The sequence below is a fragment of the Pempheris klunzingeri genome, chromosome 15 (assembly GCF_042242105.1).
Source record: "Pempheris klunzingeri isolate RE-2024b chromosome 15, fPemKlu1.hap1, whole genome shotgun sequence".
Classification (NCBI taxonomy): domain Eukaryota; kingdom Metazoa; phylum Chordata; class Actinopteri; order Acropomatiformes; family Pempheridae; genus Pempheris; species Pempheris klunzingeri.
The window spans coordinates 1,691,634-1,712,138 of record NC_092026.1 but is presented as its reverse complement, the minus strand read 5'-3'; the positions used below and the strand labels follow the sequence as shown (position 1 = coordinate 1,712,138).

Below are 20,505 nucleotides of genomic sequence, written 5' to 3'. Positions count from 1 at the left end.
GATCATTTAACCCGCTTCTGCCGCGTCTGTCGTCGGTTCCCGTCCGCTCACCATGACGAGCTACAAGGCGTTTCACTCCCAGCTGACGTCCATCATGGAGGCGTTGACCAAGGCGGCCGTGGCGGAGGTCTGCGAGCTGGTGGACGACAGCTACGCGGTGCTGCAGCTGGAGCTCAGCCGCAGCCACAAGGAGAACGAGGCGCTGCGGAGGAAGCTGGAGCTCATCGAGTCCATCATCGCCCGGGGCCACCGGGGGGGCGCGGCGGTGCTGGGGTACGGCGGGCAGGAGGCGGCCGGAGGGGGGCTGCTGATGGACGGCGGCGGCGTCGGTGAGTGTGCGGGGCCTCCAGTAAGGGACCGTCAACAAATGACCGTGAGATCCACTGAACGAAAAAACAACAGTACCAGCATGGTGGGCGGACACTGCCAGAGAAAACATCATTATCATTATATCAGGATCAGAACTCCTTCAATAATCCCCAGGGGGAAGTTGTTTTTTGTTACACACAGCTCCAAAAGAATAAGAATAAACTGTAATAATAAACAAAAGTAATAATAATGACAATAATAATAATGATACAAACAATACTACTACTACTAATAATAATAATATATAACAACATGTACACTCAGAGTGAGGAGCTGTATTATATAATTATAATAATAATAACAATATCAATATATATTATATATTGATATCTTAATTCATTAAGCACGCTTATTTTGATCAGTTAAATTATGTATTATGTATTTAACAGAAATATATGAAAAAAGTCACAGAGCGCACTTATTTAATCAGATTATGTAATTAATTTATCAGATATATTTGAGCACAGCACACTTGATCAATTAAATTAAATGTAATGTATTTATTTAACAGAAATATGAAAAAAAAGATCATGCAGCGTACTTATTTTGATCAGTTAAAGTGTGTAACTAGCAGTCAGCCCTTTAACAGGCTCTTTAAAGTTCTCCTTGGTCCCACATGAGCAACTAATGTCCCGAATGTCTTCTCTTCTCCCACCCAGAACACGCCTTACCCGCCGGAGCGGGGGCCAAGCAGCCCAAAGCGAATCCCAGAAGAGGAGGAAGGGTCCCCGTGTCGGAGCCGACGCCTGCAGCCAAAGAGGTGAGAGGACGTAGACGGAAGAAACGATCCAAAGATCAATGATCATTTCGGTTTTTGTCAATGGAGTCGGGTGTTTTTGAAGAGAGGCGCCCGAAAGACCAGTTTAGTGCACAAATGTTGTGACTTTAGGTTGAGAACAGTTAATTATACCTGAACAAAGTGAAAGTCGGTTCTTAAACGTGTTCACGTCACCTTTGTTTTCTGCTCTCAGGATTCTTCGCCGGAGGAGCCGAACACTCAGGATGTTTTTCTGATAAAGCAGGAAATGGCAAAAGAGGAAGTGAGCGGCGACGAGGCCGCAGACGAGCTGCTTCTCAACGAGGACGGTACGACAGGAAACACGCCGACCGTAACGTTAATAATCCAGGAGCCAACCGTGAATTTGCCGCCATATTCAGTGTAACGACAACCAGATAAAACCTGATATGAAAACAGGCTGTTTTAGAAATTTTCTGTGGCAACAACATCCACTAAGTGTGTATCCAGTGTATTCGGCCTGGTACACACACTTTAGCTGGATCTCATCTTAGCCGGATGTTTTGTGTCTTTGAGTTAAGCACAAGAGGCACAAGAGGTGACACCCACATGTTAGTGTAGAGACAGAAAAGCAGGCAGTTTTAAAAATGGCACTTTTGTGAACTGGTTTTGGTGGTTTTGCTGACTTCACGCTTTCTCCTGCTGGGATCAGACTGTTAAATGAAATGTTTTATTCCCGGGTCTATAATAAACGGCAGACGTTTTGACATCAAAGCCAGTGGACGGGCCGCAGATTGGTTCTGTTTTTAGTGCATGAAGACTTTTTCTGTAGTTTGTCACGCTGGACTTTTGTCTCTGTGCTGTTCAGAGTCGCTGCTGCTGTGTTTTCAGCCTTTGTTGCTTTGTGTGTGTGAAGGGACGGAGGTGCAGCTGTCAGATGCAGACGACAGCGAGGAAGGACCCTCCGGCATGATCACGTCCTCCTCAGCGGCCGACACGACGCCGTGGGACCAGAACAGTAGCGGGCCGTCGGAGCGGGTCGAGCATCAGGAAGCCCTCGACCCAGCGGGGTCTCCGGGGTCTCCGGGTCCTGCGGCCAGCGCCGAGGGCACCTCATCAGACGTGGTGTTTGACTTGGCGTCAGAGTCGGACTGCGACGCTCCTTCTGCGGTCCAGACGAGGAAGCCGTTCCTCCTCGGGACCGGAGGGAGCCCCGGCTCGCTCCCCGGGACCTCTGAGCTGAAGCGGGGGGTGTCTCTGATCAGCTCCCTCCCCTACGACACAGAGCTGGATCTGTGCTCCTCGTGGAGCAGCCAGGGCCTGCCCAGCATGGTGCCCGTCCCTCACCGGCCCACGCTCCTGGACAAGGTGTCGGACCTGAGCGCCGCAGGTTTCCCCTTGGCGCTCGGCCTCGGCGGGTCCAGACTGGACCCTCTGGAGCTGAACCGGTTCTGCAGGGACAGGCGCTTCGTCTGCAGCTACTGCGGGAAATGCTTCACGTCGTCCCGCAGCCTGGAGACACACGTACGCGTCCACACGGGCGAGCGGCCGTACAGCTGCGCTCAGTGCGGGAAGCGCTTCACGCAGTCGGGACACCTCAAGACGCACCAGAGCGTCCACACCGGAGAGCGGCCGTTCGCCTGCGAGCATTGTGGGAAACGATTCGCGGGGAAGCAGAACCTGAGGATCCATCAGCAGAAGCACCACCAGGCCGAGCAGGGCGCCGCTCCTCTTTAACCCAGCAGGAGGCGTGCGAGCTGAACGCCGTGATGCGAGCTGAGCGCCGTGATGCGAGCTGAACGCCGTGATGCGAGCTGAGCGCCGTGATGCGAGCTGAACGCCGTGATGCGCTCAGGGTGGACGTCACTGCCATCACTGAACTTCTAATTTAAACAGATCTTTTTCAAGTCGAAGGCCTTTTAAAAGATGTTTTAGGTGCTTTTACATTGAAAAACTGATCAATGGGTGCGTCAGTTTTCTTTTTCAGGCCTCACGTGTTTTTAACCATCTGAAGCGCGCTGGTCGACTCCTGACACAAAGATAAAGTTCGACTGGAACCTGATCCAGATCAGCTGTTACCTCACAGAGAACGTGGGCCGTTTTGGGTCCACTTCAGTACTTTCCAGCAGAGCGACGCCCATGAGCAGCATGTGAATGTTTACTGGTTGGTGTATATCTGGAATTAAAAGTGTGCAATCTTAGACGTGTGTTTCATTCAGAGTGCTGCTCTTAGAGTTCTGTGACAGAAGCAGCTCTCAGATGTTCAGATGATCAAAAACAGTCGCCGTGGACACAAACACGACTCCACAGACTGGAAACAAGTCAGATTAGCGTTTGCGTCGAGCTAAACGAGCGGTCGATTCATCGGTCGGTCCAGCCTCCAGGAAAACTGTTCACTCCCTCTGTCCTCTGGTGAAACAGACTCTGCGTCCGCTTGTGTGACGTACCGTCTGTGTCGCCGCCATATTGGGGAGGTCAAGATCTGCAAGTGAACTGTACTGAGAGACACAGACTTCACTACAAAGACATAAACTACTAAATTTAATCAGATTTGGTTTGTTAAAAATGTGAGAAACTGAACATGGTGTTAGTTATATGATCTTATCTAATCAGCTGATTAAAATGAAATATAGTAGATTTACAGTGTTTTGGAGGTTGTGTGATGGAAGCCTGAACTGACTCATGTTCTTCTATTAACGGAAACAAAACTAGTTTATTTATTAATTCAATTATTATTCAAGTATTCAGACAATAATGAGCAACCAATCAGCTTTGTCAGAGTAATTATTATATAAATCATTAATATAAATCACTTAATTTACACTGTTCACAGATCACAACATATAACCATCATCATGTTCAGTTTCTCATGTTTAACAAAAGATTAAAAATCAGTTCAGAATTTAGTGAATTAAAGTTGACTTTGTGGTGACGTCTGCGTCTCTTGACCTCCCCAATATGGCGGTCAGGTGTCTGTTTCTATGTCTGGTTTTTACCCTCTTGTCCTTAAATCAAACACTCGTTCTGACCCTCGTGAGCCAAAGTCAATGAGGAAATGAGGAGACTTCTCTCCTGATTTATCAGCTCAGTGAACAGTTTCTGCTCTCAGTCTCTAGTTTACTGTCTTCTTCAGCACAGCAGGACGTTCATGTAGTCAGTGATGGTCCATTTAGAGGAGGATACACCAGGAAGAGGGGGGCGGGGCTACCTGCTCACTGACCAATCAGAAAACAGGTCAACCAGGAATACAGGTGTAGAGAAAAAAAAAAAAAAGTCACTTCTGGCTCCAAAAAGCCAAGATGGCGACGGGCACAATGCCAAACTCAAGGCTTCAAAACTGCAGTCGTCAGATGAGTGAGGTCACCGTGGTTACGTGATTCCACTTCCTATATTCAGTCTGTGGCGACTCATCAGGACACGCCACTGTCCTCTTCCCAGCATCCTCCATTTTATCACATTTACTCTTTACTCTACTTGTAAAGGGTCATGAGCCAAAAAAAGGTTCGGAGCCACTGGTTTAGGCGCCAATTATAGCTGCCAGTGTACGACTGTAGCCTGGTGCCAGACTTCTGAGTCACACTGACGTCTCTGACTTTTCCAACAGGTCTGATAAACACCAATGTCTCATAATAAACAGTCCCTGCAGGAGGTGGAGAAAAGGTGAAATAATCTGTGTCCTGATGTAGAAAAATAGCAGACGGCGCCCCGCTGGGCTGTTTAGAGCCTCCATGTTTCACAGTGTCTTTACCATCACGGTTCAGTCAGTTTCACCTGTCAGTTAACTGAAGCATCAGTACCGTTGCTATGGTTACCTGCAGGTCAACACACCTTGGACTTGGATTTAAAAAAGGTCCCATAATCTGCTCTTTGTAAAAGTTGATCCATGTAATTGGAGGCCCGACTAGAGCAGGTTTACCTGGTTTAATCTTCTATAAACACATTATTTATCTTCACTGCAGCTGTTTGGGGCTGCAGCTGGGCCGGAGGAGGTCACATGATCCACAGACCCCCTCATGACATCATAAAGGGAGCCAAATCTAAACAGGATGTCGATGCAGCAGAAACAGAGAGGAGACGGTGTTTCCTCACAGTTTGGTCGTCTCTGCACACCAGGAGCTCATATTCATGTTGAAAGGACATTTTTAAAAAGTGCCTTTTGCAGAATATGGGAGCTTTAAGACGGAGGTTAAACTATGTTCTCCTGTCGGCCAATCAGAAGAGAGGGTTTTCTGTCGTCACTCTCTGATAAAAAGGCAGTTTATCAACAAGTCAGTACGTCGCTCCAACGTTGCCGTTTGTTTCCCATTTAAAGTGTGAACAATAGGAGCACACATGAACGCTGCTCTCATTCATACAGCAGAGAAACAGCTTTTCACTGTGCACACAAAGGACACACACACACACACACACACACACATACAGGCCTGCTGATGTCAGTCAGTTTGGAAGATGCAGGAAACCATCAGGTTACTGAATCACAACAGCAGGGTTTAACCTTTTAAACAGGTAATCATTGAATATGTCGTATTAGTGAGAATCTGAGGGTCTTAAACTGTTTCTGCACAAATCAAGAAAACACAAGCTGGAAATCTCATATTTACTGCCTGCTTCTGTTTTGTTCATGTTTGCTGTGATGTGTTTCTTTATGTATTTGTAAAGTATTTAAATGTCCACATTCTCAGAGGACAGGATGATCTAAAGATCAGACAGAGAAGAAAAAACAAGCCATTAATTCCATCTACACATTTGTCCTAATTCTTTTATCTAGTTTTATTTACCCGTTGTTTTTAAATACAATTATTTTTAATTTACCTATTTATATCCTCTATTTGTAGGCTACATATTAATTTAGTTTATTGTAAATAAACTAAATTAATATGTAGCCTACATTTATTATATGCTCTATTTGTAGTCTACATATTAATATAGTTTTTATTTACATATTCATTATACCTACTTATATCTTCTATTTGTAGCCTACATATTATTAATTTAGTTTATTTACATATTTATGATATCATCTATTTGTAGCCTACTATTTATCACATCTCCAGAACTTTGTCAGTTCATCTGAATAATAACAGCCGACACTTATTTTGAAGTCACCCGGAAGTGGAAAGGCGCTTCCGCCCTCTTCTTTGTGAGCAGCCTCGGTTCCGTCCCTCCGTCACCGACCTCAGCTCGAGTCTCAGCGGCCGTCGGAGCTCCGTGTGGTCCGTTAGCAGGTGTCCCGGTCCGGTCCGGTCCCCTTCAGCCGCGGGATGGCCGTCTTCACCGGCAGAGCGCTCCACGAGCAGCTGTCCGTCATCATGGGCGCGCTGACCAAAGCGGCGGTGGCGGAGATCTGCGAGCTGGTGGACGAAGGCTACGCGGTGCTGCAGATGGAGATCAGCCGGAGCCACAAGGAGAACCAGGACCTGAAGAAGAAGCTGCACCTCATCGAGTCCATAGTGGTCCGGGGGGGCAGCGACGGGAAGGCGGCGGCGGCGGTGGAGGCGGATGCGGGGGCGGGGGGGGTGGAGGTCGTCCTGGCCGCGGCCGAAACAGCGCAGCAGCAGCGGGACGGTGGCGGAGGAGACGCCGCTGCTGCCGCCGGAGGAGCCGCGGTGGTGATGCGGCAGGAGGTAAACACAGAGCCGGTGTGACGGCTTCACTGGAGTTGGGGTACCTGGGGGGGGGTAACACAGGTGTTACAGCCTGACACTCAGAGTAACATCAAACTGTGGGATCTTCTATTGTAACTACACTATATAAATATTGTAAGAGATTGTCACAGTCAGAGAAAACACTCTTACCACAGTCTGTGGCTCCACTGTAACCACACTGTTTAAAGGGTTACAGCTGAAGAGTTGGACATCCTTCAAGTGTTGTTTCTCAAAAGACATCATCTCCAAACACATCGACTATAATGTGAGTGTTAAACGACGCCTACGAAGATCACCTGTGTTCCACACCAGGTGATCCAACACCAGTTAAACCTTCACACCGGCCTGAGGACAGCTTCAGCCCCCGGTGACATCCCCACCTTTACCAGTCAGCTTGTTTCAGTCGACTTATCAATCAATACTGATTGGTGTAGTTAACCTGGTCAGTTAGTAAAAAGCCAATTTCTCAAGATTAAAACCACAAAAGTTACTGAGACCATCAGTGAGCAATAAAGGGACATCATTATTATTATTATTATTATTATTATTATTATTATTGATGATGAGAGTTAATTATTGTCTGAGCTGCTTCAGGTTATAATGACATGAGAGATTTTCATCATTGATCTGCTGACTGATTCTCACTTGTTTCATCAGTTTGTTCCTTTTGCAGCTTCAACTTTTCTTGTTTTGTCCAAAGAAAATAAAATATCTGGTTTCTCATCATGTGGTACGGAAGCCCAGGAGGGCCATGCTTTCAGCTTTAATGCCTTAATCTTAATTTCACTTGACAAGTTGATTATTTTGTGATCTTGAGAAATTGATGTTTGAAGATAACCAACCTGTTATCAGGAGTAAACAAAAGATTATTTCCTCTGATTTCTTATGTTGATCTCAGGAAAATGTAAGTGTGTTGCTATTAAAAATATTGAACCCTCTGCAGTGACCACAGAACTGATATTTTGGACTCCTTAAGGTTTAAACCTGTAGTATTAAAAACAAAGTTATATAAATACGTTAAAACAGACATTTTAAAATTTTAATTTATTCTTAAAACATTTTTTCAAATTGTTCTTTCAAGATGGAAATATTCTAGAACTTTTGGCCTCTGTACATTTAAATCCTGCCCTTCACAAAAAATATTATCATATTGAGGTTTTATATTTAATCTCCAGGTGGGAAGTTAATGAAGTTCTTATCTGTGCTGCACGCGCTCCGTCCTTTATGTCGAGATAACCACCGTATATTTGTTCTTCTCTGTCGGGCTGAAAGTCTGATTTTGTTCAATATCTTGTTGTAGTGAAGAATCCAAGTTATTTTAAATAATGTGATAATTAAATGGAGATTCTGAGATAATGAGATTAACGACTGCAACAATAGCTGCTGTCAGGTTTCCATCTGAAAACACAAGTCTCATTAACGTTTGTGGTGTTTTAGTAAAAATCACGTCGCTGTTGGAACTTTACTGAAGTCTGATTATATTCTCATTAACACTCACCTTTAAGATTAATCTGATATTTTATCTAGATTAGCATGTTTTCCTCTTTATAGTACATTAAAGATAAATTCATTATCTGTTCTAGTTTACCTGTAGTTTACATGTTAGTTATTTCTCCTGAGGATGAACTACTGTGTCTTTTCCAGCTTCCAGATGTGGTTTTGATCAAAGATGAAGATGAAGACAGTAACGACACCTTTGATGAAGGTGAGCGACACGATTCGTCACAGTTTCCACTTTTAACTTTGGAAGAACAACATATTTACTTTAAGGTTGAAAAGTTAGGTCTGCATTAGGGCTGCAGCTAACTAACTTAGTGCATTTGTTTCAACACTGTATTTAAGGACAGGTTTGAGCTACTGAACCTGTTATTTTAATTGATGACTTTCTTGAATAACCAATTAGTCGTTTGGTTCATAAAATGTCAGAAAAAGTGGAAAAATATTGATCAGCGAGTGAAGAAAACTGAAAATATTCACATTTAAGAAGCTGGAATCAGAGGATTTATACTTCAAAGTGAAGGATTATAAGAATAGTCCGTTATTAGTTATTAGCCCTGGAAGTGTTTTCAGCTCTGATGTATTCTGTCGTCTCTTTCAGGTAACAAGACGCCCTCTGATGGAGCGACGGCAGCAGCCAGAGACGCCGTCACGTCGACCCCCTGCAGCCGGAGTATGAAGAGACACTGGGCGGGAAGCGAGGAGGCGGACAGGAAGTTGTCCTCCGAGCCGCTCGCGCTGAAAACATCCAAAGTGGCGTCAGGGGCGCAGAAGAAGAGCGTGTCCGTCTACACGCTGGACTCTCCTCGCAGCGAGCCGGGCTGCTCCGGGCTGCTCGGCGGCGACGAGATGGAGGCCGGCGAGTCGGTTTGTTCCTACGCGGCCCAGATGGACCCGGACGTGCAGCTGGTCCACCAGGAGTGCTCGCTGGTGCCGTCGAACGCCAACAGACAAACGGCGTATTTTGGAAACGGCGCTCTGATGGAGTCTCAGTCTCCGACGAACAAAGAGCTCGATCTCAGCCTGACGTGGACCAAACAGTCGAAAAATCACATGACTTTCACTCAGTTTCAGCAAAACGAAAACTTGGATGGCGACGCGTTCGGGCTCAAGCTGATCAGCGTCTCGGGCTCCATTTCCACAGACTGCCAGCTGTCCGAAAGCAGCAACTCTGCATTTGAGTACGAGGACGCCGACGGGATGAACTTCCCCGTCTACAGGGACCAATCGGGTCGATCTCAGCAGAGCGCCGGCGCCCGGGTGAAGCGCTTCGTGTGCTCCATCTGCAGCAGGACGTACGCCACGTCTCAGAACCTGGACGTTCACATGCGGATCCACACGGGCGAGAGGCCGTTCAGCTGCGACCAGTGCGGCAAGAAGTTCACCCAGTCGGCCCACCTCAAGTCGCACCTGAGCGTCCACTCCGGAGAGCGGCCGTACGCCTGCACGCTCTGCTCCCGGAGCTTCATCGTCAAGTACAGCCTCAAGTTACACATGAAGAAGTGTCACCCCAACGTCTGAGTGCACGAGTCTGTGGGGGGGGGGGTTCATTCCCAACTGTTACTCTGTAAATATCCAGCTGTAAAAACTCCCAAACACGCCTGCTCTGAACGGGCCGCCTGCTGTCGAGAATCATCCACCCAAACAACTTCACCCTCGACTTCCTGAGCGATACGCTGGCTCCCAAAGTGGTGCGAGTGTTTACAAGTCCTTTGGGTGCAGAAGCTCCCAGGAACAGTTTAAGGCCTCAGTGTCTACGGTAGAGGGAGTTTTAGCTTTGCAACTCTTGACTCTTGGGACGCTGCCTGAAAAGCTCCACGGATCCAAGGACCCCGTCTTCCCCCAACTCCAAACATTTGAGTTTTATTGGCTGCACCATTTTAATCGGTGACCAGCAACCGTCCACCAGGACAGACAGGAGAAAATAAAGACTATGGAACAAATAGCATCATGTTCAAAACACAGAGAAGTGTTTATTCCTATCAGAACTGCAGATTTATGTATAAAAACTGACCTACTACTATTATTCATCATCATCATCATGTCGGCCTCGTATACAGATCAGACTTCACATACTTCTACAGAGTGAGTGGAGGTGATGTTGTTCCTCAGAACAAGCAGACAAACTGCATCTGGAGTTTGTTGCTGATGCATTAAATGTTTCTTAACCTTTTATACCAAGCCTTTGTTAACAGCCAGTCATAGTGATTTGGGACCAGGCTCTTTCATCTTCACACCATTTGGCAGTTTAACACTAACAGAGGTCCCCTCTCAAACTATTCTACAGCAATAGAAACACTACCGATGACTTGCAGCCTCACTGGTAGAAACCACCAAATCCTCCACACCGGTCCTTTAAGAGGAGCGAGTCAATAAAACAGCCAGTAAAATGTTTTTTGTGCCCAGAAATATATTAGTCTGACGGGTTCAGAAGGACGAGAGATTAGCTGCGGACTCAGACGCACGACTGAACGAACATGTGATCCCCGTCCTGATTTATGCCTGGTGGAGACGATGAATATGTCCCGTAGATCTGGAGCGCTTCCTTTGGTCCTCAGCAGAAAAAACACACCCACCGAGTGCGACGACGATCAGATGAGCGATTGACGACAAAAACCGAAGGACAGACCGACGCTCCTTCCATTTTTATTCAAAGTTAACGGTTTTCCAAAGATGCAGACGGCCAGTTGACAGTTTTATCTAAATGTTTATTTTAAATCAAGAATCAGTGTTACTGGAGCTGCAACGTTTAGTCTGTTAAATTCACAGAAAAAGAATTAGCAACTATTTTTTTTATCTATTAATCGTTTAAGTCCTTCACACACAAAAAAGCCAAATATTTTATGCTCAGTGTCTCAAATTTAGTCATTTGCTGCTTTTCTTTTTCTGTGTTGATCAGACGAAACGGGACATTTAAAGTACAAATGAAATTCTCATGATTCATTTTATTTATTGACCGAGAAGTTTCTAATCAACCTTTCTGTCTCTGCTGTTAAAAAAGTCTAGTGTACAAAACGCTAAAGTTATAAGTGTAAGAAGAAACGAGACACTGAGTCACATAGAGTTTGTGTCATTCTTGGACAATAAAACAAATCCTGAAATAATTTTGTCTTCATCTTCTCTTTATCGACATGAAATGCATGATAAGTTGAAGATTTAAAGTCTTTAGCATTTAGATCCCATTGGGAGCATTATGTCTGTGTGAGGTCTCCATCCATAGTGAGTGTGTATAGATCAATCAATAGAAGCTGATCACCTCTTTACTCTGCATCAGACAGCACTTTCTTACAGGGAATCCAAGCCGCTCTATCGCTCCCTTCAAAGCCACCAGACTCCATTATTAAAAACAGCAATTTTACCTCAGATTACAGGGGTTGCTGGGCTTCTGTTGCCTCTTTAAACAAGTCAATTCAGCTTAAAACTAAACATTCAAAGACGCCAAAATTCACACAACAGCGCAAACCAACCAACCAACCAACCAACCGAGGAAGCAGTTGACCAGAAACTTCCTGTGTTCTGTGAGGTAAAATGACTGTTTTTGTGAATGGAGTCTGGTGGCTTTGAAGCAAGTGAAAGAGAAACTACATCAGTTCCCCATAAAACAGGGCTGTCTGACATCAGTGTGAAGCAGCTAAAATATTCTAAATATAGCAAACACTTACACTCAAGTACATTTTCCAAGGTGGTGCTTAGTGTCTGTGCAGGACTCCTGTGCTGACCCCCATAAGAGAGGTGAAGATGCATGATATGAAAGGAACACCCCCCCAGATTAAGAATACATGCCTCACAGGGCAGTGCCAGATTAAAGAAATTATATAAATGAAAGTTATGACAGAAATTATGTCCAGAATACCAGAAATGAGGTCAGACACCAAAATGTGATGATTCTGGTGAGTAATGACCAAACTGAAAATAAAAAGGTCAGCAAGCACCAGATGCTGCGACTGAGGGCCGACATCATGAAAAAGGTCAGCGAGGGCCAAACTGAAATAAAAGGTCAGCAGAGCAAACAGAAATTAAAGGTCAGCAGTGAATGAAGAGAAAATAAGAAAGGCCTGATGTTGGCAAACACAAATAATAGATTAGTGAAAGATAAATGTCAGCCATGACGCTACTTTGAATAAGCAATGATCAATAACACACCACCGGTAATATGGGACACGTGGATTCTGGGTAATACTGGAAACTATAAACTTCACATCTGTGCAAATGGCTGGAAAAGATTCATCCAAGAAGATGAAAGAGTTGATGTTTCCCAGCAGGAAGAGCTGACGGAGACGGAGGAGATGGAGTTTATACTTGAAGGGTTTGTCACATGGGTTTAAACACGACTATTTCCACTGGGAAGAGTAAAGTCACAGGTAATAAATGTTATAAACACACTCAAATTTACATGAGGACAGAGGAACGTTACAAAGAGTGAGAGGAAGGAATAACGGTTAGGAACAATTAGAGATGAGGTGTGGGAATCAGATGGGTAGAAGTCTTATTAGATTATATAACAGAATACAGAAATTGAATTATAATTCAAAAATAAACAAACAAATACTAGTGCTACTAATAAATTATTATTATTAAATAATAATTATTATATTGTCCTGTTGTACATACTCCCGTACGGTAGGTGGCGGTGTGCCCCTAAGAGCTGGTGTTGCAGCCCACCAAAAAAAACAGCAGCGAAGAAGAAGCAGCGCAGCGTTGAGGCGTTCACGGTTCTGTGTCCGTGCTCTTTTAAACCCCGCACGCTTCACTTCCTGGTTTGTCTCGGGGCTGTTTACATTAAGTGTGACTCCAGAGTGAGGTTAGCGGAGCGGGCGCGTGCCTTCCCGTGCTCCTCAGCCTGTCACGCTCACCTGGGCTGCTGCTCCGTTTGACGCACGCGGCGGATATTAAAAAAAAACAACAACAAACATGTCTCCCGCCGCCAGCTTCCACGCGCAGCTCGCCTCCATCATGGAGATGTTGGCCAACACGGCGGTGGCGGAGATCTGTGAGCTCGTGGACAGCGGGTACGCGGTGCTGCAGCTGGAGATCTCGCGGAGCCGCAAAGAGAACGAGGCGCTGCGGAGGAAGCTGCGGCTCACGGAGCTCCGAGCCGCGCGAGCCACCGCGCTAAGAGCGGCGGCGGCGACCACCGCTAGCGGCACCGCGCCGCTGCTGCTGCAGAGCGGCCGCGCACGAGTTCAGCCGCCTGCCCGTCACCCTGGCAACGAGGCGCAGAGGAGCGGAAGCGGAGCACCTGGAGGTAACCGTTAAGTTTGACCGTTAAATAACCGTTAAGTTTGACCGTGAACGACAGCCCTGAACAGGAAGCTCTAACAGGTGGTATTATTGTTTATTTGTAATATTTTAAAATCGTTGCCATCAAGCCGCCAAGCTGTGCGCGGGCTTTGGAGCCAATTTAACAGATTGTCCAATTTACAACAACAACAATGGCGCCCGTCACGTGATGTCATAGAAAGGTGACGTCCCGCCCCTTCCGGTGGGCCCCATGGCAACCCATTTCTGAAAGTAAATATGTATGTTAGTCTGAGAATAATACGGTTTTGATCCTGTTTGGATTTTATCATGGATTACTACACACATGATGGTTTTCAACAAAATAAGTTTGCGGGTCAGTTTGTTATTATAATATTATATATAATATATCAGGTTTTACTGTTTTGTGTGAATTACAACCCGTTAGCTAGCTAACTTTCTAGCTAACTCAGCTAACTTTCACATGCTAACGTAACATTATCTAAACTGAAAGAAACGGCAACTTTTCTGAACTACAAATTTATCTTCTAAACTGGAAAACGTGTGTAATTCAAACGGGATTAAAGAATTATTTTACTCCTACCTTGAGGACCACAGGGGCGTGGGGTCACCTCTTTGGCATCATGTGACTGGTGCCATTTTTTGTAATTTTGCCTCTTTTAAATTGACAAATGAAAAACAAACTATCTTGTGCATATAGGAAATAAAAAAAGATCCTTCAGTAATCCACTGGACGGGGAGGGTCTTCACCTCTCTGTTGGGCACAAAGACTTTTCCCCACAGATTAAATTGTGGAAGAGTCGTCTGTAAAATGGTCACAACCCCCATGAAGAGACTCAGAATGTGATCCATCCAGTCGGATAACGTTTGGAAAGTCTGAACAAGCTGATGATCAGTTCATTTCATCCCCCTTTAAAAAAAAAAAGGACCGAAGGGCTAACAGGAAGCTTATTCACACTTTTGTTTTAAACCCTGAACAGATCTTTGCACTTACAACAGATATTTTACATATTTGTGTTGTAAATGTGTTATATTAATGACTCTTGACTCACTCAGGCCAATTCCTTGGATGTGAAAACCTACTTTGCAGTAAAGCTGACTGAACAAGAGCTTTTGATAAAAACACAGCTGAACACGAACCTCTCTGCAGATGAGTGTCATTATGATGCCTGTCCTCCAGGCGAGCCGGTGTTGTCCAGACTGTCCAACCAGGAGACTCTGCGGTGTGGAGACGCCGACCCGTCCTCAGACTCTGGACAAGGTGCCACACAGGGGCCGGTGAGCGAGGAACTTTTAGTCCCCCTCCTGACTTCTCCTCTGGCCTCGCCCTCCCAGGTGTGACTCTCTCTCTGCTCTGATTACAGCTGGCTGCAGGCGAGTCGGCCGAACGGGCGACAGCGGTGATCAAAGTGGAGGACGACGATGAGTCCTGGTCCCAGTCTGAGCCGGAGAGTGAGTCCAGTTGTAGTAAACGAGCAGGGCACTGTGGAGGTTGTGAATGTGCTGAACCCTCACAAACAGGACGGAAGGTAGTGCTGATAGTAGTTCACTAGTCACATTAGGTCCAACCTGAAGCACCACCCTGCTCTCCTTCCTGGCATGTACCTCCAGTCTGTACCAGCAGGTTTAAACAGTGAAGCGCACAGAGACAATAAACACACATGTTTACAACTTACCTTCAACAGTATTTTCAGATACAAAATATAAGACAGTATTGGCCAATACAGATTAAATAAGATCCATAAGAAACTGAAAAACGACCAAACTAAAGCTATTTTTGACTAAAATACGCCCCCCCCTCTTCTCCTCCTGACCACTTGGTTCAGCCTAAGTCTGCGTCTGCTGGAGGCATCTCAAATGTGAGGAAGTAGACGTCAAGGAGAGAGTGATTATCAGGGGTTCCCCAAAATAAAAGCACAGCACAACAGAAGCAAACCTCCTGTATGTGTACTGCACACACACCAGACTACATTCACAAAAACAGAGATTTTAATGTTTGCTTGGCCTCAATCAGCTAGTTTGTTTGTGTGGCTGTGTGACTCTGGTGTTTTAAAGGGTTAGTTTGGATCCAACACAATTTTTGTGTAACACACAATAACACAAACACACTGACTGATGGAGGCAGCAGCAGAGCAGCAGCTCCTGTGTCCTGTTCTCTAAAATCCCTGTTTTAGTGAATGTAGTCTGGTGTGTGTGCTGTTTGTGGTTAAACCAAAAGGATCTTCAGCCAGTACTGGACTGTCTATGTGAACCAGATCTGGGACATAAAGTAGATTATTTCAAAGGTCCTGGTTCAATTAAAGTATTTTTTGTGTATCTTTTTCCCTCCAGAAGAGTTTGCTCATGTTGACGGACAGATGATGGAGACAGAAGCTCCGCCCCCGCTGACCAAACGGGAAGAAGCAGATGACGGAGGTGTTTCGTCTGGATCGTGGGGAAGCGGAGAAGTCGGCTCCACCTCCATGTCCACCCAGAAAACCCTGCACACCAGCCAGAAGGCAGAAACCAACAGCTTTGACTGTCTGATGTACGAGCCGCAGCCCCAACATGCCTCCCACACTACCCAGAATCCTTTGAGTGAGGACCCCGGCTGCTCGTACGTGTTAAACAGCGGTCAGAGTGTTTCGGCTGCGTCGGATTCAGGCAGCAGCGGCTTCTCTTTCACCGTCGGCGAGATGAGTCTGTCTGCGGCGGAGCACCAGAGCAGCCAGCAGAGGGCGGAGGAGCCGCAGCTTCCCGTGAGGAAAGAGACGACGGAGAGACAAAACGCTTTCATCAGAAGGGTCTCCGACCACAGCAGGGAGGACGGCGGGGGGAAGTCGTTCGTCTGTAACTGCTGCGGTAAAACTCTGGCCTGCCTGAAGAACCTGAAGACCCACATGAGGGTCCACACGGGTGAGAAGCCGTTCGTCTGCGCGCTCTGCGGGAAGCGCTTCTCCGACTCCAGCAACCTGAAGCGCCACCAGAGCGTCCACACCGGAGAGAAGCGCTACGGCTGCGTCCACTGCGGGAAGCGCTTCGCCCAGTCGGGCTCCCTGAAGGTCCACATGACCGTCCACACGGACTGCAAACAGTTCAGGTGTTCGTACTGCGGCAAGACCTTCATCTCCGGCAGCCACCTGCGCCGCCACCTCACCATGCACGCCGCGGAGAAACGATTCCTTCCCACGTTTCAGTGACAGGTGGGGTTATGGGACCAAGGTCAGAGGTCAAATCCTACAGGAGCCACATGTGCTCACAGCCAGTGGACTTCCAAGAGGTGAGCTGATGGCGGACTGGGGAGCTGGAAGACTGTGAACTATACAAACAAATGTTTAGGCTTTTCTTCTGGATCTAAACGGTGGCTGATGAATCGTCTTTGCTGGTAAACTTCTCCATGAATCGCCCAGTTTCACCTGTGACACGATGCACAGAAAGGTGAAGGTTCCAGCGCAGCACAGTCGCTTCACCGGACGTGATGCTGAAGCACAAATGTGCTTTTTTAGTGGTTTAAGAAGTTCCGTCTGAAATAAACAGCAGCTAAATGTTTTTACGTCGGTGTGGAAGAGTGACTTTCATTGTACTTTGCCGTATAATGACCATAAACCTGCTTCTGATTCTGAAGAGGAAACTGTTTACATCTTGTGATAAAGTCATTAACCTTTTTTAATGATCATCATGTCATTTCATAATAAAAGCTGTTTGTTGAGTAGCTGAACATTTGATTTGTTCATCGTCACCTCCGACAGAAATAGAAATAAAAGACGTTGTAGGAGCAGATAAGTTCACATGATGAGGAACTCACTTAAGTATTTTCATTCATCATTTAAATACTATTTACCTACTATTATACGTGACGTCCTGAAAATTATTATTCAACAGGTTAATTTATTGTCTTTAGTTTAAAGGAGACACATTCTGCTCATCTTCAGGCTCACCCTTGTGTTTGGGGTTTTACTAGAATAAGTCCACATGCTGTAATGTCGTCTTTCTGAACGTGTCTGTTGAATGTTTGTGGAACAAGGAGCGGCCATTTTGTTCAAACTGGTAAATAAATCTGAAGAAACGTCTCAGAACTCACAGTTTAAGTTTAAAACTCACTAATCTGACTGAACACTGACGGATGAACGAGACAAAAATACACGGTTTGTCTTTGTGATGCATTTTAAAGGATGATAAACATTCATTTTAACATTTTAACTTGATAAAACAAAACATTTTCACTCAAACTGGAAAATGTCTGACGATATGCAAAATACTGTAAAAGTTGAGCCTTTAAACGCAGCGCCACCAACAGGCCGAAAAGGGCGACTAGTCGCTAGACGACTGTTTGTGAATTTAGACAATCAGCTGATTGAGACACACAGCGATCAACACTGTGAGAAAAGGACGACTTCGCCCTTTTTCGGGTCATTTTGGAGGGAAGTGTGTCACGGACACATAATTTATTAATTCAAGCCAACAATCGACTTTGTGTCGATTTCAAATGAAAATCTAGTTTGCGCCTTGTTTAAAGTTTACCTCGACAGTTTTCAGACGTTAATAACATGAGTAGTAGTTCAATGGAATAAAAAACGAACAGATATAACAAGTGCAGAGTTTCACATTTCCACCTTTGGAAACAAGTGCAGTCAAAAGACAAAGCTATGTACAACAGTGTATTACATCACACAACAGAGCTCATCTAAAGGTTTGATTCCTCAAAAAAGAAAAGTAGATTTGTTTTCGTCACAGAAAATTCAGTATTTTACAACATCGCACAACAGTTAGTCATATAAAAGAAAGGAAAAGTAAAGACAACTCCATCCACATCTATCTTTGATCATTTAAAGCTGCGTTAAAATGTTTTTGACCACCAGGGGGCAACACTTCTCTCTTTTAGCTCTGGTTTGGTCTCCACCAACTGCTGAGGAAATTAGCTGGTCCATATTTTCAGCCATCAAACCACAACTTGGCACAACGAGAGGCTACAGGGCTTCTTATGGCGGCAGACTTTTGTCATTTGAACCATTTTTCATGTAAAAATATTAATGAGTGCAGCTTTAAATGCCTTAAAAGTGATAAGTCATGCAGTACTGTATTAAAAATATTAATATAGGCAGATTTTTGCTCCTTGATGAAGTATTTCACTTCCCGAATCGTCAGATTTCTACAATTTTGGCACTTTTGAGTGACGATTCAGAAACTCCTGATTTACACACCTGACCTTTAACGGCCCGGTCACACCAGCATTTAAATTTATGCTAAATTTAGCCGTGAAATTAGCTCCTTTCAAAGGAATCAGCGGGGCTGAAGTAAATGTTTTGCATCGAGTTTAACTTTAGTGAGCTTGACGCTGCCAATCTGCGGCGTTAACCAATAACGAGCAGAAATAAACGGCCCAGCGCTGAGAAAGGGAAGCTAGCGTGACTTAGCAGCGCTAGCATGTTAGCGGTTAGCTCGTCAGTTACAGTAGCCAGTCACCAAACCTGCAGCACGGCTGCTTCACAAAGACGCAAAGATTTTGTTTTTTCTGCGTCACTTCCTGGTGTGACCGGACGTTAACGCATCATGTGACACATCTGATGCCACGTTCACGTCATATAGAGACAGAAAAGATTCCCACGTTCACGACTTTCACAGTTGAACAAATACAAAGCACAGCGCAGTGACAGTACATCACTTTACCCATTAACTTTAAGCTTAATTCACTTTAACGACAGACTTTGGTTGGCGTGAGGCGTTCAGGCACTTCCGTATTATTTAGCGCCAAGTCATAAAAATCGAAGCTTTTTCACAATCAGGCCACAACTTTGACGTTAACACGAACGTCGACAGTATTTACAAGTCAGAAAGTGGTAATTCCGGTAATTCCTATATGACGTAAACGTGGCACGACTCTCCCAAGAGAAAACAAACATTTCATTTCCCCAAATCCATTCAGACTAAAGATAAACTTCAGTGCACAAAACCACACATGAAAACATTTAAATTCCAGTGAGGAAGAGTTGATTTGTGCTGCACAGCTCAGCTCTTCCTCCCTCAGGTTTGCTAAAAGTCTTGGCGTAGTTTGAGGCCCAAACATGATTGAATTTTAAAACACTTTATAAAGTCAAACCTTTATAAAGTCGCACAGTACTTGTGTTTCCTTTATGTTTCTCAGCCTTTCTGCTTCTTCTCCTGATTAAAATGTCATTTATTTAACATTTGAATGTCTTTTCGTCCAGCAGAGCGATAACTGATGAGTATAAATGGTATTGATCAGGCTTCCTGTGAGCTTCAGGGGGGAACACATCCTGGGACAGAGGGACTTTTAACGTGTTTTTAAAAGTTGGCGCGAAGACTTAAAGTCAAAAGATGTTTTTTCCTTTCATTGTGACTCTAAAGATTCTCTTCCTGATCCCTAAATGTTCCCTCCAGCTCACTGCTGAGGTTTTAAAAGGTTTTTTTTTTCCATTTTCTGGAATTATTGCTCCCACAGAAGTACAATCCCTGTTTCAAAGTAAGAGTGAAGCATGTGTGCAGAAGTGTGAGCCTTCACACGGAGGCGGGTGGAGTTTATCATTCATCCCCAGTGAAAACAGGACCGGCTGTGTTCACACATGGACTTTAAACTGTTCATTTGAAACCATTTGGATCATTTCTGCAGCTTTGGTGCAGCGTTTGGCTCCTGATTCCTGACTGATCCACATTCAGGATTCACAGTGACTGAACAGGAATGTCAAAACAACACTTTGTGGTTTTGGGAGACTAATTTTTGATGAACATCAGTTTAGCCCCTAGCTAAGCTAAGCTAGGCTAAGATAAGCTAAGCTAAGCTAACCACATCCTAATTTCAGCTCCAAACACAGACGACATTTTCAGCTGGATGAGGAATTAGTGCATTTCCAAAAATGTTGAAATATTCCTTTAAAAAAACATTATAATATTTGATTATTATAAGATGTTTCCAGAACTGTTTTCTAGTTAAATATTCCAGCTGAGATAAAACACAGCGACCACATCCTGTTCAGGCATCAAACGTGTGATCACAGCCGAATA

At 45.1% G+C, this 20,505-nt stretch overlaps 1 protein-coding gene across 1 annotated transcript; it reads left to right on the top strand.

Annotated features, from left to right (window-relative positions):
- The first annotated feature begins 52 nt into the window (after positions 1–52).
- Positions 53–17,038, top strand: LOC139214071 (zinc finger protein 721). Its single transcript, XM_070844810.1, has 12 exons — positions 53–329; positions 1,029–1,129; positions 1,341–1,455; positions 2,022–2,840; positions 3,120–3,196; positions 6,331–6,729; positions 8,395–8,455; positions 8,849–9,767; positions 13,176–13,492; positions 14,657–14,784; positions 14,871–14,958; positions 15,838–17,038. Exons 1-12 carry the CDS (start codon positions 53–55, stop codon positions 16,683–16,685), a joined length of 4,149 nt encoding a protein of 1,382 aa, XP_070700911.1. The 3' UTR covers positions 16,686–17,038.
- The last annotated feature ends 3,467 nt before the right edge of the window (positions 17,039–20,505 follow it).

What these genes read in the sequence shown, in the direction of transcription:
- LOC139214071 (XM_070844810.1), top strand. Translation starts at nt 53, where the DNA reads ATGACGAGCTACAAGGCGTTTCACTCCCAGCTGACGTCCATCATGGAG. An exon ending in GCTGCTTCTCAACGAGGACG is followed by an intron (nt 1,456 to 2,021) that starts GTACGACAGGAA and finishes GTGTGTGTGAAG; the next exon opens with GGACGGAGGTGCAGCTGTCA. An exon ending in GCTGTTACCTCACAGAGAAC is followed by an intron (nt 3,197 to 6,330) that starts GTGGGCCGTTTT and finishes GTCCGTTAGCAG; the next exon opens with GTGTCCCGGTCCGGTCCGGT.